Source organism: Octopus sinensis, linkage group LG6 (assembly GCF_006345805.1).
Source record: "Octopus sinensis linkage group LG6, ASM634580v1, whole genome shotgun sequence".
Taxonomy (NCBI): domain Eukaryota; kingdom Metazoa; phylum Mollusca; class Cephalopoda; order Octopoda; family Octopodidae; genus Octopus; species Octopus sinensis.
In genome coordinates, this window is record NC_043002.1 from 113908389 (window position 1) to 113926702 (window position 18314).

General features: G+C 34.3%; 1 protein-coding gene across 4 annotated transcripts in view; it reads right to left on the reverse strand.

Moving 5' to 3' along the window:
* The window catches only part of LOC115213419 (pleckstrin homology domain-containing family F member 2), a 212289-nt gene that overhangs the window by 92131 nt on the left and 101844 nt on the right, over positions 1-18314 (reverse strand). Inside the window, exon 2 of one of the 4 annotated variants that reach the window (XM_029782384.2) lies at positions 12271-12294. The exons of the other annotated variants lie outside the window; for them this stretch is intronic. Coding sequence (XP_029638244.1) covers positions 12271-12294 — 24 coding nt within the window. The remainder of the gene's footprint in view (positions 1-12270; positions 12295-18314) is intronic. 4 annotated transcript variants of the gene reach the window in all.

Genomic DNA, 18314 nt, shown 5'->3' on the forward strand with positions numbered 1-18314 from the left:
TACTCTTTTACATGTTTCAGTCATTTGACTGCGGCCATGCTGGAGCACCGCCTTTAGTCGAGCAAATCGACCCCAGGACTTATTCTTTGTAAGCCCAGTACTTATTCCATCGGTCTCTTTTGCCGAACCGCTAAGTGACGGGGACGTAAACACACCAGCATCGGTTGTCAACTTCAAAAAATTTCTGCAACGTAACTGACAAAAAACCCTTTTTTCTGTTCATATTTCACTTTATCTCTTCATGTGAGCACAGTAAGGGGATGATAAATACCTAGTGAGTTGAGTATGCAACACTGGCTCAATTCTAAGTTGAGCCATCTAACATCTCAATCCTACAACATTTGGTTGCACATAACAGCCTGGAGACAGGATGGGCTTCACCAGGATGACTTGTCCTTGACACACTACATGAAGAGAAACTTTCTGGTAGCGACCAAAAATACACTGAGAGTCATGGAACATTTTCATTTAATTTCTTCAATCTTCATAGTGTATCACATGATCACGAGTATTCACAAGTTGTTACAGCATTCATACAGCTTGTTCCAGGTTGTCTTGTTGGTAAGAACCAGCTACAAAAGCAATTAAGGCAACAATATACAAATACTGAAATTCATAAACCTTCCCATCCACAATAGGATAGATAAAAGATTTAAACCAGTAAAAGATAATTTACAAAAATAAAATATTAACCCTTTCGTTAATGTATTTATTTTGAGATTCTCTGTGTTTCTTTCAATTAATTTTAAATACAACAAAGAATTTAGTAAAACAACTTAGTTATCATTAAGCTAGTGTTAGGAAAATAAATTGTGACTAAGGTTTGGTGGAAGATTTTAATTCAAAATTTATGAAAACAAGACATTTGTACTACAGAGCCTCAGCTGGGTTGGTATCAAAAGGGTTAATGAATAACATCTGTTAGGCCTCCTGTTCACAAAGGCTATGAATTAAGGAGCAATAACAAAGCATATTGTCATATGTTGAAACTTTACTTTGGAAACTGTTGCAATAATATGTAAATGTCTAAATTTACAGAAGCAACCTCAGCAGCTTAACATGAAACAGGAAAAAAAATGTATACCTCAGATATTCTATTTTAGAAAACTGAGAGAAATGTTTCTTCTACTTTGGCATAAAATAAAGGAGCTGCTGTATATTCAAATGGTTACAGAGGATTGCACTCTCCACTACTTATATTTCCATACATATATAGATAGAATTCCTGATAGAAAAAAATAGAAGAATATTCTGGCAATCTAAGTATAAATCTCAAAGTAGATCTGCAACGAAATAGATATTGCTATCTGATATAGCAAAGCCTGCTCACAAACTCTGATGAATCAGATAAATAAACAAGTCATTGCTAAAGTTCAGACAAAGCAATATATCTCTGTGTATGCGAGCAGGTAAACTTAAGATGCAAGCAGCATTATATGTGTATGGATACAAATAGGCATACACACACAGATATGTTAGCAAACATATACATAAAAGTTTGAAAATTTGGGTAAATACAAATGCCATGGTTTTATATAGAACTCAAAAAGTAGTTAAACTAAAAAGTACAGGTAAACTAAACAGCATACAATATGTGTGTGTGTATTTGAGTATGCATATATGTGTGTACATGCCCATATGAATATGCATTATATAAGCAACTTAATTTAAATAATCAAGTTATTTGCTAGTTTACACATGTATATCCACAAAAATAAAGAGAATGAGAGATTGAGGAGAGGGAATAGAGTAATGCCCTAACACATATGAGAGCAAAGAAATAAATATATATCATATATATATATATATATATATATATATATATATATATATATATGATATATAACATTCATACATGCAGTTTGCTTTCAAAACTGATATAAAATAGAGAAAATACATGCAAAATCAAACAAAAAAAGAAGAGAAATAGAAAGCTAAAATCTAATTGTATTTCTGAAATAAAGAATATATGAATATTTTTAGGAAAGGAAATTTCTGGTTCAAAATTCTATTAATGGTAGGGAAATTCTATTGATCTGTCGACAGTATTGATTTGTATTGCAATACCCATGGCAACGAACGCTATTGAAAACAAGGCAATAAAGATAATCTTGTAAGCATCCACACAAACTTTCATGTATAGAAAGATTTATTGTTATCTAGCCAACAATTCTGTTTTTACAGCTAATAGATCACAAATTGTCAAGGGTTATTAACTCATACAGAGAGGAACACAATCCCCCCACCCCCACCCCAACAAGAGAGTGGATGATTATTTTTTGCTAAAAGAAGCTAACATGAATTTGCTTTTATTGTAGCCTATACAAGACCTGAAAAGCATTGCTATTTTCCCATTCAGGTGGCTGGCTACCTGGTCTATTTTGAAAAAGATATAATGAAAAAAGCAAAGAAGCAAAATCAATAAAACTAGATAAAAACTATGCTTTTCTTCTCAGACTCAGATTTCTATCTTAAAACGATGACAACTTTTAAGTATTATTGTTTGGTTTTGAACACATCTATGTTTATGCTGATGGACTATGATCTATTTTGACATAATATTTTCATTAGGAAATCCAAATGAAAATTTTAACAAGCAAAGAATGTCTTATTGAATTAGCTTTTAGTGTTTCAAAAGAGAAAGAAAAAAATAAATGCATAAATCTTGAAAAATAAAATAAAACAAGTAATCATTATATCTTACACAATATGTTATATACAAAGCATACTTAGAAACACACACACACACACACACATATATATATATATATATACAAAGCATACTTAGAAACACACACACACACATATATATATATATATATATATACAAAGCATACTTAGAAAGAAACACAAGCATATATATAAACATAAATATATATATTTGTTGTGCAAGATTTTTTATGTGAAATTGTATGTTGAAACAGATATTGTTGTATTTCGGAATGGTCATTTTGCCAGTTTAGCCAATAAAAACACACGCACTATATATTTAGTGTTACTTTGCTTCAGCGTTATTTATTTTTTACATTAATCTTAATCCTATTTCGGCCAGAGTTCTTTCATCACACCTCTGTGACCTCATCAGTGGTCCTTTGCTTTCTTCTTTCTTATTTGTGTGTCTCTCCTAACTAACTGTCAGCCATTTTGTATTTCTATTGTATGTGTCTTCATTTGCGCATGCGTATATCTCTATGTGCGTCTATGTTTAGTTAGTGTGTGTGTGTGGGGGGGGAATACCTGTAATATTTGTATCTTCTGTTTATATACGTTCGTGTAATTTGTTTTTGTTTTTGTTTATTCTTTTGTTCATGTGTTTACATCCACTTATTATTATTATTATTATTATTACATATGTTTGTATGTTTGTATAACAACAATACTAGTAATAACAATAATAATGATGATGATAAAAAATTTTTATATACACACACATACTCTTTTATTCTTTTACTTGTTTCAGTCATTTGACGGCAGCCATGCTGGAGCACCACCTTTAGTTGAACAAATCGACCCCAGGACTTATTCTTTGTAAGCCTAGTAATTATTCTATCGGTCTCTTTTGCTGAACTGCTAAGTTACAAGGACGTAAACACACCAGCATCAGTTGTCAAGCGATGTTGGGGGACAAACACGGACACACAAACATATATACAACAGGCTTCTTTCAGTTTCCGTCTACCAAATTCACTCACACTCGAGGCTATAGTAGAAGACACTTGCCCAAGATGCCACGCAGTGGCACTGAACCCAGAACCATGTGGTTGGTAAGCAAGCTACTTACCACACAGCCACACCTGCATCTCTACATATATAAATATACATACACACATATATATACATACATGCATGCATATATACACACATATATATACATGCATACACACACACACATTCAGCATAGAATTGGTAGAGTTAATAAAAGTAAAAATCATGAAATGCTTCGCTCATTTCAGCGTTTTGCATTTTAAATTCAAATCCTATCAAAATCAACTTTACTTTTCATTCTTCTGGGGAGTCAATAAATGAAGTAGCAAGCTAGGGTAGTGGATTGGCAGAATTGTTAGGGGCAACAGCTAGGATGCTTTGCAGCATTTATTCTGACCCTTTCACTCTGAGTTCCAATCTCACTGTAGTCTACTTGAGTGGTAGACTTAATCTGTCACTTGGTTTAACACTACCACCTGGCCTATGGATGCTTTTAGCATTGTCCAGAGTTTCAAGAAAACAGTTTGATCTTAGGTTTTAGAAAACTTATTTCCCCAGCTCATAGGCATTGCCTTTCCTCCTGAAAAAACAATACACACACACAGAAATATACACACATACATGCTTACAAATATATATTCATACATATATAACTACACACACACACACATGCATACATTTTGTAAAAGCATTTCTATTGCCTGATTTATTCTAAAATATTTCATAAAATTTTTTAAACTCATTTGTTCTTTTAGTATATGTCCATTAACTCTTTTAATCCATTTTGACTCCTGTGGTATATGCCCGTTTTGACTCCTCTAGTAATGTGTCCATTTTGACTCCTGTGGTATATGCCCGTTTTGACTCCTCTAGTAATGTGTCCATTTTGACTCCTGTGGTATATGCCCGTTTTGACTCCTCTAGTAATGTGTCCATTTTGACTCCTGTGGTATATGCCCGTTTTGACTCCTCTAGTAATGTGTCCATTTTGACTCCTGTGGTATATGCCCGTTTTGACTTCTGTGGTATATACCCATTTTGACTCCTGTGGTATATGCCCATTTTGACTCCTGTGGTATATGCCCATTTTGACTCTTGTGGTATATGCCCGTTTTGACTCCTGTGGTATATGCCCGTTTTGACTCCTCTAGTAATGTGTCCATTTTGCCTCTGCTAATGTATACCCATTCAATAATAGATTATCACTCTATTTGCTCAAGTTTGTAGTTATATTGCCTATCTAATCAAGCTTGTGTACCATTCATTATATCTTTGATGTCACATTAATAAGCAAAACAAAGTCATCAGCATGATTCAAATTTTCCGAATAGTTTCCATAAATAAATCTTTTCAGCTCTTTCTTTTCCATTCCCAGACTTTTCCCTTAAGGCAGTTTATCAGAACAGCAAACAAGAGAAGTAATAAAACACTTCCATACAGCACTTCACTCTCAACTTAAAACCATTTGATCAGTGATCATTGCATCTTAATATACTCTGCCTATAAGACAGACTGACTTCTGCAGCAAGCCAGAGTAACATAGAAGCTTCCGAGCTGTAACCCTATGTACACAATCAAAGGCCTTTTCAAAATTAAAGTATGTTTGAATCTGAAATATTGTTGTACAATACGTCTGAGGAAATAATGTTTTGTCATTAAAACCATGCAATCACTGGGAACTTGTTTGTCCACCCATTAATATACTTTCCTAACAATCAATATTCTACTCAGAATAATAAAATTGAACACTTTTTGATACTATGCTGCTCAGTTTTATAGATCTTCAAATGCCATATTCTCTGTTATCCAAGGCACTATATCAACCTTCCAATCTCCAAGTGTCTCTCCTACACTCCATATATTACGAAACAACTTCAATAATGTTCCTGCAATCTCATGTTTGTCCCTTTTTAACCTTTCTCTTACAATTCCATCTAATCCAAGAATCTTTCCATTTTTTTTTATTCCCTAATGACTTATTTTTTCAACAGATACTTCATTTATAACACTTCCAGCACCTCTTGTGGTTCAAGAATTATCAGAAGATTTCTTGCAATAAATGCTTTGTTCATGACTGTTTTAAATATCCTCTTCATCTTTCTAAGATGTTTATGTTAGACATTATCAGTTCCCTATCAATACTAAACTCAAAGTGTTCTCCTTATTTGTAGTCTCATAATTTTCTGATTCCTCTGCTACCTTGTATGTTAAGCAATTAATCTACTTCATTAACTTTCACTTCCCAAAACTCTTCTATCACTTCTTGACCACCTCTTTATCTCTGTTGCAACTCCAGTATTTTGGTCCATCTAATTTCAACAGTTTGTTTTTGTTCTTTCATACCACAATAACTTACCCTATTTTCATCCGAAATCCATTTCATTCTTTTTCATTTTTTTATGGCTAGAACATCTTTGTATACATTCTGATGTACTTCCTTGACATTTTTCCACGTACCATCGATATCTGCATCTTCATCTGTAGCTTCAATTACGAATCAATTCCGATATTCAATCACAAATTCATTCTGAAGTCTATCATCTCTCAATTTTTCTGCACCAAACCTGGTATTTCCAGCCTTCTTTTCTTTAGACTTCAGCTTTAATTGAATTGTTTCTGTTGCCTCCTGATGGCTATTTCCAATATCTATAACTTAATATGTTTGAATGTCTGGCTGCAATTTTCTATCAAAATATGATCTATTTCATCATCATCATCAACAACAACAATATTTAATATCCCTTTTTCCATGCTAGCATTAATTGGATAGTTCAACATGAACAGACAAACCAGAGTGCTGTATCAGATCCCAATATCTGCTTTGGCATAGTTTATACAGCTAGATGCCCTTCTTATTTGATTACAATATATTTCTATCTGGAGATGTCCAGGTATATTTATGAATATCCTTGTATTTAAAGAAAATACATGCTATAAGATTGTTGGTCATAGAAAATTCTACCAAGCTCACACTATTTTCATCACCATATCTAAGCTCATGTATGCCCTTATATCCCTCAACTGCAATTGCCAACTTCCATGTTTAGATCATCAATCATAGGTTTATATCATTTACAGGTATACAATCAATTCCCTCTTGTAGCAATTAATAGAAAGAATCTTTCCCTCCATCAGTTGCATTATTTTTCAAAAACATAACAAACCATTATACTAATGTTGCATTGCTCAGCTTTAAATTTCTATCTATCTATCTGCTCAGTCGAAGTCGACTCTCGGTTACTCGATGGATCAGTGTCCTCCAGCTAGTTCTATCCAGGGTCGCATCTTTCAGATTGGCTATGTCCATTCCCGTGTCACTCTTGATGGTGTCAAGCCAGCAGGTTCTTGATCAGCCTCTTCCTCTCTTGCCACTGGCCATTCTGAGCATGATGTCCTTCTCCAGGGATTTTCTTCACATAATATGACCAAAATATGTCAATCTATGCTAGGTGATCCTAGCTTCTAGCGACAGTTTCGGCTTGATCTGGTTAAGAACTTCTCCATTTAAATTTCAGTAAAAGCATTTTGCCATTAGCTAAAGGTTTTCATTTAGATAATGCTCTTAAAGCTTTTAGCTTTATGTAACGTAACTAAAGAAAATCATTCAAGCAGAGTGCACCCCTCTCCAAGTTACAAACAGAAGCAAAAATACTGAGTGGCAGATGATAATCAAGTTCATATGATTGGGTTAATTCCCAAATATATTAACATATATTAACATATATCACCAGCTCTGTGTCATTGCTTATATATGTCTATGCTATATGATTGTACTATCCTAATTTACTGTGTTGTCAGAGCAAGTAGTTAATTAGTTGTCTGTCAGATGAAATTCATTCTAATTTGCTTAATTAAAATAGTTGCAGAATACAATATTATAGAAATAATTTGATAGCAGTGAAACCATCACACACACATACACAAACACACACACACAGAGATTCCAGAGATTCATAAATATTTAAATGTGAAACACAGAGCTAAGAACAATGAGGACAGTAAATGGCATTGACATTAATAAAAAGCCTCACTTTGAGAGAGAGAGAGAGAGAGAGAGAGAGAGAGAGAGAGAGAGTGAGAGACTCAAGTAAACAAACTAGAATTTACATTCAAAATAGTCATCAGAGTAAATTCAGAGCAAATGCTCATCAGAACAATGACATTTTCAAACATTTTAATGCATCATCACCATCATCATCTTTGTCATTTAATATCCAATTTTCCATGCCTGTATGGGTTAAAAGGAATGTGAGGCAGATTTTATTACAGCCGGATGCACTCCCAATCACCAACACTGATCTATTTCCAAGTAAGATAATATTTCCCCATGATCACATTTAAAAAAAAATTTTTTTTTTTTTTTTGATAGAAGACTGAAAGTGCTAGTATGACAGGGATGGTCATTTCCAACCATCACAAGATGCCTAAACAAGGGAAACACAAATACATGAGCACACACATGTATCATGTATATATATATATATATATATATATATATATATATATATATATTATATATATATATATACTTTATTTAAAGCAGCAGAAAATTCAACAAAACCTGTTACTCTGAGTTTCCCATTGCCGTTCGTCAGACAGTTTTCGCTAGAATGGAACCGATATGTGAATTCTATCCAGACTATTACAAACGCTACACCTTTAAAAAATGGACTTGTTTGATTGGCCCTTTAGAAATAACGGCCAATTTTCGAGCGATAAACAAAGATGAGTTCAAATATATATATATATATATATAAAATATAAAAAAATATTAAAAATATAAAAAATAAATATATATATATATATATATACTCTTTGGTTATCTCACCCCCATTAAAAAATTGGGTTACCTCTCCACTAAAAAATTGAGTTTATGGCAACAAGAGATGGGATTAAAAGTGTTAGATCCTTTTGATTCAATAGTTCAACACACAATAGGCATGGTATGATTTGTGATAAAAATGTTATTAGATTCAATATATATATACATTGAATCATTAGTAATATGTTTAACAGAAAAGGTGTTTCTCTGTAGGTCCTGTTAGGTATGTCCAAGGTTTTGCTGCAAAAATAAAACAATTTCTTTAATAATAATGATAATGATTCCAAATTTTGGCACAAGGCCAGCAATTTGGGGGAAGCCATATGCAACATATAAACCACTGTAAAAGGAAATATATGAACATATTTAGTTTTGCTGAAGGAATTATGAAACTAAAACTCGAGTGAGTGTATATAAAGAGCAACTTTAGGTTTAGGATTTCAAATCTTGCTTGATTTATTTCAGTTATAATACAATAATAAGTCACAGACTCTTTTGCTAAGGTAAACTCTTTAATGCAAACAATTCCTTGATAACATTAGCTTTTACACGCAGCCTCTTTTCCTTGAAATTTGAAGTAGGAATTTCCTAAGTATGTATTTTCAACAATATTGACCAGTTCTTTGGCAGGCCATTTTGAATGAGCAAAACAATTTTTTTTTTTTTTTTTTTTGCAGGACACTTTATCAAGGCTATGTATTGATAATTAAAGTTACATTGATTGAGAAAAGTCAGCTTATCAGTTGACTGAAGATCACAGTCGTATAAAAGCTGAATAGAGAGATAAACTCTTAGATTCAATTTAAAAAACTATATATTATATGAATTTGCTATTTATGCAAACAACACATGCATACAACTTTAGACAATTTTCATATATTCAGCAATTTTTCCACTTCATTGTGCTGAAAAAAATGGTTGTTTATTTTAGATATCTGTGTAGCTTTTGACTATTTTGACAGTTTTAACCCTTTCGTTACTGTATTTCTGTTGAGATGCTCTGTGTTTCTCTCAATTATTTTAAATATAACAAAGAATTTAGTAAAATAACTTAGTTATCATTAAGCTAATGTTAGGAACATTAATTGTGACTAAGGTTTGGTGAAAGATTTTAATACAAAACTTATGAAAACAAGACATTTGTACTACAGAGCCAGAGCTGGTTTCAGCCAGGTTGGTAACGAAAGGGTTAAATATAGCTGGCAACATCTTGAAGAAAAAGATTTATTTTGCAAGTACTTCAATTATATCATTTTTATCTTGGTTTCTGTAAATTGATCCACTGCTTTCCCAATAACCCTAAACTAATCTCAACCCTAATACATACTCTAAACTTCAAACTTAATTCTTACTTGTACACTTCCAATCCAATTCTGAAGTTCAACAGTAACTGCAGTCATTTCTTAAACCACAAAACTTGAAAAAAAAAGTTGTTTCAGAAAGTAAATAGGAGAAAACATGTTCCTTACAGTTGTTGAGAATTTGCAAAATAACAGAAGATGAACGAAATTGATTCAATATCTAGGAATTAAAAATTTAGAACGTAAAGACATGCAAAAAATGTTATGATAAAATGTAAGCATCCAAATATTTTTGCATTATTATAACTAATATTTCTTTCTTTTTGCTTAAATTGTTATATAGCCATCCGACCCAAACCAAGAGGATAAAATTCCAAAGAAATCCCTGATTTGTAAAGAAGACAGGTTGCTGATTAGTCTAAGGGTAGATTATTTCAGTGACAAACAGTCAGAAATCTCTTCACAGAAAAATTACCAAAATCTACCAACATAATCAGGACTATTGTATAATTTAGAATAAATATCAGGAATACTTCAAGCTACAGTTTCAAAACTCATTAATTTTATACGAAGTTGCTGAAATTAAAGCATCCAATGTAATGTGAACAAAGTATTAATGATGTACAAGTAAGCCACATGATGAATCTATTCATAATTTCATCTTTGTCTATTTCTTAGTTCTTTTTATTTGTTTTATTAGTTCTCTCATGCTTTTCTTCTCTTATACCAACCACCCCTCACACAACTTCTCTTATTCTCCCTTTCTTTTTCTTAGCTGCCTCACATCGTTAATATGCACAAAACAATTAATTGTACAATGTATACTTTATGTGAAAGCACATAGCTTCGTGGTTAGATATAACTACATAAAATATATCATATAGGTAAATAAAAGAAATATAAAATAAATCAGAGTATGAAATATTCAGCAACAATATTATCTAACCATTGCTCCTGTATTCACCCTGAAATAATAAGTACCAACTTAAAATTCCAAACAGAAACAACATCCAAGGTTTGATTATGTTGTTATTTGAGAAGCCTTAAATATTTTTTTATGATTAGCCTCCAAGATACTGAATATTTCATTAATGGCATGCTGAATTAGTTAAACTTGCTGTTTTGAATATATTTTGTATTTTTTATTTAGTCATTAGACAAATCCATGCTTAATGAATGTCATGTGGGTAGCATTGTCTGCTATTACAAAACAGAGGTAATTCACTGATGAGAAAAATGATTCAATGGGTTGAAAACAAGTATTAAATTTGTATGTTATGCATATCAAGGTTGGGGAAGCTTCATGCAACTCTTAGGAAAAAACGCCATCTACATTTCAAAGTGGATAGCCATAGTATAAACAACCTAGTGAAATACCAACAATTTGTGTACACATGCATACACACATATCTGTGTGTGTGTGTGTGGCAGGGTGGGGATGTTTCCATTTGGTTTCTTCTCTGGCAATTGACCCAACACACATTTGTCTGTGGAGTCTAACATCTACCGACAGCATCATTTCCGTTTGGTAACGTAACTTCCAGGAAGATATACTTCATTTTTGTCTTCAATCTTCACAGTATAATTATACAGACAATGACTACAGACTTTCCAAACGATAAAGAGTTAGCAGATAGTGACTCTGATCTTTGAAGTAGCTCACAACATAGCCCCTCCACTATGGACTCTCACTCCTCTCATCGTTGCTATTGTGTCTCACCTCCCAAATCCTGACCAAACACTTTTCCCAATCATTTGTCTCGAGACCAAAACCTTTTGGAATTTTGCCGTGTTATTCAGTCGGTGTTTTGATTCGCTTACAATGTTTTCAATTAAGACATAAATATCAAAATCTCCTATTTATTACCCTAATATTCCTCAAAAGACACATGGCTCAGTGGTTAGAGCGTCAGGTTCACAGTCATGAGGTAGTGAGTTTGATACCTGGACTGGACTGTATGTTGTGTTCTTGAGCAAGACACTTTATTTCACGTTGCTCCAGTTCACTCAGCTGTAGAAATAAGTTGCCACGTCACTAGTGCCAAGATGTATCGACCCCTTTGCCTTTCCCTTGGATAACATCAATGGCATGGGGAGGAGGCTGGTATGCATGGGTGACTGCTGGTATTCCATAAACAAATTTGCCCGGACTTGCGCCTTGGAGAGTGACTTTCTCGGTGCAATCCCATGGTCATTCATGACTGAAGGGGTCTTTACCCTTTTTTTTTATATCCCTCAAATATCTGAAACTTCATGCTGATGTTAAAATGGATCATAAGCAAACAAGAGTTATTAGTAAAAGTTAGTATATGAAGAAATTCAAAGCTAACGTGAGAGCAGAAATACAGGAGATGTCTGCAGCAAGGAAACAAAATATAATTTGTTCTGACAAATCCTTTTCATGCCAGTATGAAAAATGGCAAATATATTCATGCCACTCACCACTTCTGTATATATTTGGGATATCTAAAATAAAGAAATAACAGTAGTTGATTAAGAGAATTAGTACTGTTTCATCAAATTACTATGTTACTGTATGTTACTTCTACTTCATTAGAAATAACAATTACTCTAATAAAGTGAAGATTTAATTATTTCCCATAGCGTTGCTATGTTTAAATGCAATTGTTCATCATATATTTAAATGACCTTGATTAATTTTTTAACTTGGTGGGACAAACTGCTGGGTAGGCATCTCATTTTCAATATCCTGTGTAGAGATTTCAGCTCAAAATTCCAAGAGGCTGAAATACTCATTAAATCACACAGAATCATCCATAATAGGAACTTGTGCCTCCCTACAACATCCTTATGATTAATAATTTAGTAAAGAGGATAGGAAGGTCAATGTGGTTAACATTCATCTTGAACAACTGCAAGAAGGCATCTGCAGGAAACACATGGACAAGGTAGGAATACTCTGGGGAAGAAGGATTGGGGAAATGTAAGTGACAAGAGAAGGACAAATAAATGTGTCAGTTGGTTGGGTGGAAGTGGTATGGAACTATCTCCCTGAAGTAGGGGCCACTGTCACAGAAAAGGAAATGCAGGAAAACACCCATCCAAAGACCAGAGGGTCAAATATGTTGGTGAGTGACTCCATGTCAATCAATCAGATGTCCCTTTTACTTCCTGTTTTTTAATGACATTACAGATTGATAGATTCAGCCATTGAAAGTTAAGAACGCTTTCTTAGAAATAATGCTAGCGGCAAGGTACACAAATACTGGTTTCAAATTTTGACACAGGGCAGCAAGTTCAGGGCAGGGGGTAAGCTGATCATATCGACCCCAGTGCTCAACTGGTATTTATTTTATTGACTCTGAAAGGATGAAAGACAAAGTCAACCTCGGTGGAATTTGAACTCAGAATGTAGAGATAGACGAAATGCTACTAAGCATTTGGCTTGGCATGCTAATGATTCTGCCAGCCCACTGCCCTCAAATACACAAATATTGTCAAACAAAAGTGTCTACCAACCAATCAATTTGCTAATGAAATGATTCATTACTGCTCTAAGTTTTAAAACATTTCTAATTTTTTGACATTGGTTAAGATTTCCATTTCATTTATATCAAAGATCAGATTAAATATACACCACTGAACAGTGCTTCTGAAATTTAAAACTGTAAAATGAACTTAGCTGTCTACTAGTTTATATTTCTGAGTGCAAACCTGCTACCATAGACACTTTTACAATTTTTATTAACCTTGCTTTGTGGGAAACTAATTCTAAGTGTCTTAACAGGTGCATGTAGCTCGTGGGTTACTTTGATTGACTGACTAATATACTAATATCTCAGCGATTTCCAGCATTATCCAACACTTGAAGTCCTTTAGTTTGCTTTAATCTCTATAGTGATAAAATTAATTCAGAAAAATTGCTATAATTTCTTTACTTTCTTACACAATACTAGCAATGTTAGTAGCTTATAGCACTAGTAAAACTGGGTTAAGTATAAAGATTACAGGAAAAATGTTTCAACAGATCAAAACATGCAGTTTTAGTTACTGTACCTAACCTTTCAGTTGAGCAGACCAACATTAGGAAGACTTCAATAACCATAGTAACTTACTTACCTACAATATAGCAATACTAAAACATTAATAACAAAAACAGAATCATGTTCAATAAAATATTAGAAGTAATTGATATTATTATTGTGAAGGTATCAGTAGTTATGATGTTGATGATAATAGCTATGATGATGATGATGATATCAGTTAGTACTGCACAATAAATATTTTTCCAAGAAAGTATGAAAGACATACTTAAGACTTTTTTTTATTTCTTTTACTTTCGTTTTTTGAAAATGAAAATAGAGAAAATACTCATGAAATATTTATGGAATTTTGAAAATTACAAAAATAAATTCTTAAACTGTACTAAGAATATCAAGAAGCAAATGCTCAAATTGGGATGCTGGTATGAATGTTTTTTTTAAGTTAATCAGAGTTTCAAAAATTATTTCACACATACTTTAGATAATTAGTTCTATTTTTAATTATTTACTAGGGATATAATTAGAATAACTGTCCAATAATATATTCAGTTTGATATTAGATATAGGTGCAGGCTTGGCTCTGTGGTTAAGAACTTTGTTTCACAACCACATGACTGAGTTCAGTCCTATTGTGCAACACCTTATACAAGTGTCTTCTGGTACAACTCTTGGTTGATTACTGTCTTGTGAGTGAACTTAGTAGACAGAAGCTATACAAAACCTACTCTGTGTGTGGGCCTGTGTGCGTCTGCATAGTTTTTTAGAAATCATCCAGTCATATACACAAAATATAAAATACAATATGAAAGACACTGAATAAGTAAATATTTTAAATTACGATATCACTGATACACATTTTTTGTAGGATCCACAGTTGTGTGGTAGAGCTGTTGTATTTTGTTCATTAAGATTGTTGGTTGTCCAGCCACTTGCATTTTTTCTGATATCAAAATAAGGGTTGAGTATAGTGTGTGTGAGTGTGAGTGTGTGTGTGTGTGTGTGTGTGTGTGTGTGTGTGTGTACCACTGTGGAGGCGCAATGGCCCAGTGGTTAAGGCAGCGGACTCGTGGTCATAGGATCGCGGTTTCGATTCCCAGACCGGGCGTTGTGAGTGTTTATTGAGCGAAAACACCTAAGGCCCCATGAGGCTCTGGCAGGGGATGGTGATGATCCCTGCTGTACTCATTCACCACAACTTTCTCTCACTCTTACTTCCTGTTTCTGTTGTACCTGTATTTCAAAGGGCCAGCCTTGTCACTCTCTGTGTCACGCTGAATATCCCCGAGAACTACGTTAAGGGTACACGTGTCTGTGGAGTGCTCAGCCACTTACACGTTAATTTCACGAGCAGCTGTTCCATTGATTCGGATCAACCGGAACCCTCGTCATCGTAACCGATGGAGTGCTTCCTGTCCTGTGTGAACCACTTCTACTCCTACAATTTTCGACTAAGTTTCGCCAAATTTGACAGGTGTGGTCTGTGTGTGTGTGTGTGTGTATATATATATATATATATGTACATATACATATAAAGGTGGTGCTCCAGCATGGCTGCAGTCACACTACTCAAACACATAAAACAATAAAAAAAACTATGCCATTTTAATCCCAAGCAATGCCGGGTATCTCTGCTAGTATATATAAAACTCAGATTGTGTGTGTGTAAACCCACATAACTTCTGAAGTTCACAACTGAATTTCTCCAAACTGGAAACATACATTACTTATGCTCCAGAGATGGTTTTAGACTCTTAAAATTTTTTACATAATAAGTAATGGGGCCTATGGGAGAAAAAAATACCCTTCCCTGGGTTACATACAATTACTGTGGACAAAAGGGGTAATTCTTTACGAAGAACTTTCAGAAATTGATTGTCTCCATTACATCCAGTGCAATTAATTTGATTACGTGTGTTACTTGGTACAAAACTGTTCTGCTGAACATTTTTCGTCTTTTTAGAATATTGATATTAATTAATGTTTTTTATTGACATTTAATTAACATAACAGTATCATCTCAATTCATTGTATGTGGTCATCATCATCATTGTTTAACGTCTGCTGTCTATGCTGGCATGGGTGAACAGTTTGACTAAGTAATGGCAGGCTGGGAGGCTGCACCAGGCTCCAATCTGATTTGGCATGGTTTCTACATCTGGATGTCCTTCATAATGCCAACCATTCCAAGATTGTAGTGAGTGCTTTTTACGTGTCACTGGCACAGGAGCCAGGCAGGCAGCACTGGCATTAGCCACGCTCAATGGTGCTTTTTACATGCCACTGGCACGTGAGCCAGTCAGGCGGCACTAGCATCAGCAACAACTATGATTTCATTCAGTTCAACAGGTCTCCACAAGCACAGCATATTGGTCAACAATTGAAGGGTGCTTTTAAACAGGTCAGTTATGGAACACTGGCATCAGCCATGGCTACAATCTTACTTGGTTTGCCGGATCTTCTCAAGCACTGCATATCTCCAAAGGTCTTGGTCACTAATCATTGCCTCTGAGGCTCAATGTTTGAAGGTTGTGCTTCACCACCTCATCCCATGTCTATAGCTGTCCTCATCTATATGCATCACATGGCCATACCAGTGCAGTCATCTCTCTTGCACTCCACATCTGATGCTTCTTATGTCCAACTTTTCTCTCAGGGTGCTTACACTCTGTCATGTATGCACACTGACATTATACATCCAGTGGAGCACACTAGCTTCATTTCTTTCAAGTCTATGTATGTCCTCAGCAGTCACAGCCCATGTTTCACTGCCAAATAGCGTGGCTGTTTGCACACAGGCATCATACAGTCTACCTTTCACTCTGAGTGAGAAGCCCTTTGTTACCAGCAGAGGTAGGATCTCTCTGAACTTTGCCCAGCCTATTCTTATTCTAGCAGTTACACTCTCAGAGCATCCACCCACCACTACTGACTCGGTTACCCATGTATTTCTTAAAATTTTCTAAGATATTAATATTATTTACCTTTTTTATTGACATTTCATTATTAATGTATAATTGTCACCTTAGTTTATTACGTCATACTTCTTGACATAATGTCTCCAAAGAAGAGATCCTCCATTGGTCGAAAAACAGCAGTAGCAGAGTAATTGAAAAGAAGGAGAGCAAATGAAGTGTCACATGAGACTTCAATTAGACAATCACAAACTGCCATTTGTAGAGTTACTACAAGAGCAATGGAAAGTGATGAGTAAAGTATTTACCTGGCCAGGAATGCTGCATTAACGGATCCAGGTAATCCCTCCATCCTTACCATGTCATTTCCTTCATGTAGGTTTTCTCTCATGTGGTGCTGCTGAGTGCGCCCACACGCTTAATTTATCACATAGATGTACTTCCTATGTCTGCTGATTGTTCAGCATGGTAGCGGCAGCACCAACAGCTGCAAAGGATAGTATATCTACTGAGAGGTTTTTGGGTGCATTCAAAAATCACATACATGCCACCCACTTTTCCATAGGGCTTGGAATCTTCCAAACAGATGCATGACATGTCACTTAGTCAAGTTAGCCCTTCGTTTACTCCACAAATGTTTTGTCGTCAATGCTGCACTTCCTTGTACCAAATGTTTCAACTTAACTGTACCACATATACAAACTATGACATTTAAATCTTGAGCAATGCTGGATATGTCTGCTAGTTAAAGATAAAGTCTTTGATTTCATTCCATGATTATGTTTGTTTAAAAGCATTTACTATATACATTAATTTTTCAACATGTTTTAATAAACAGAATTGTGAATATGTGCCTCTTTCTTGTACATATATGAAGGGTATAACAAAGGATATAGTTTTCAAAGATGTTCTCTCTTAAGACTACATCTTCAGCATTATTTATGTGTATTTTACACCTTCTCCAGAATCAAATGCTTCAGAAAAAATGCAATTTCAAAAGAAATTATATTTCCTGTTTATATATCAACTTCAACATAACTGAAATTTCTGGGGATGTTACTAAATTCATCAAAAATAAAGTAAAATATGAGTAAAACATGGCCAAATGGCTAAAGAAATCAGCTTCACAATTACAAGGTCCTGGGTTCAATCCCACAACATAGCATCTTAGGCAAGTGCCTTTTACCATAGCCTTAGGTCAACCCAAGCCTTGTGAGTGAAACTGTGTCAACAGGAATTGCTTGGTGGTCCACCAGATCATTTTTTACATTTAATTCAAATGGCCAATCTTATCACACACTATGTCATGCTGATTCATCTTGCAGTTTACATTAAGGGTACAAATATCTGTAAAATACACAGCAAATTTACATGCTAAGGTCACTCAGTTGATTAAATAACTGAATGCTCCTCATTGAGCTTGAGAGAGAATCTGTTTTGTTTAGAAATAAGAGTTGTGTGCTTCAAAGGCTGAAAATCTATTCCAATTTCAAGCTTGTAAATGCACTCTGCTCGAAGCTCAAATTATTATCCAAATATTATAATGTTCCAGATAATGTGGTCTCATTTG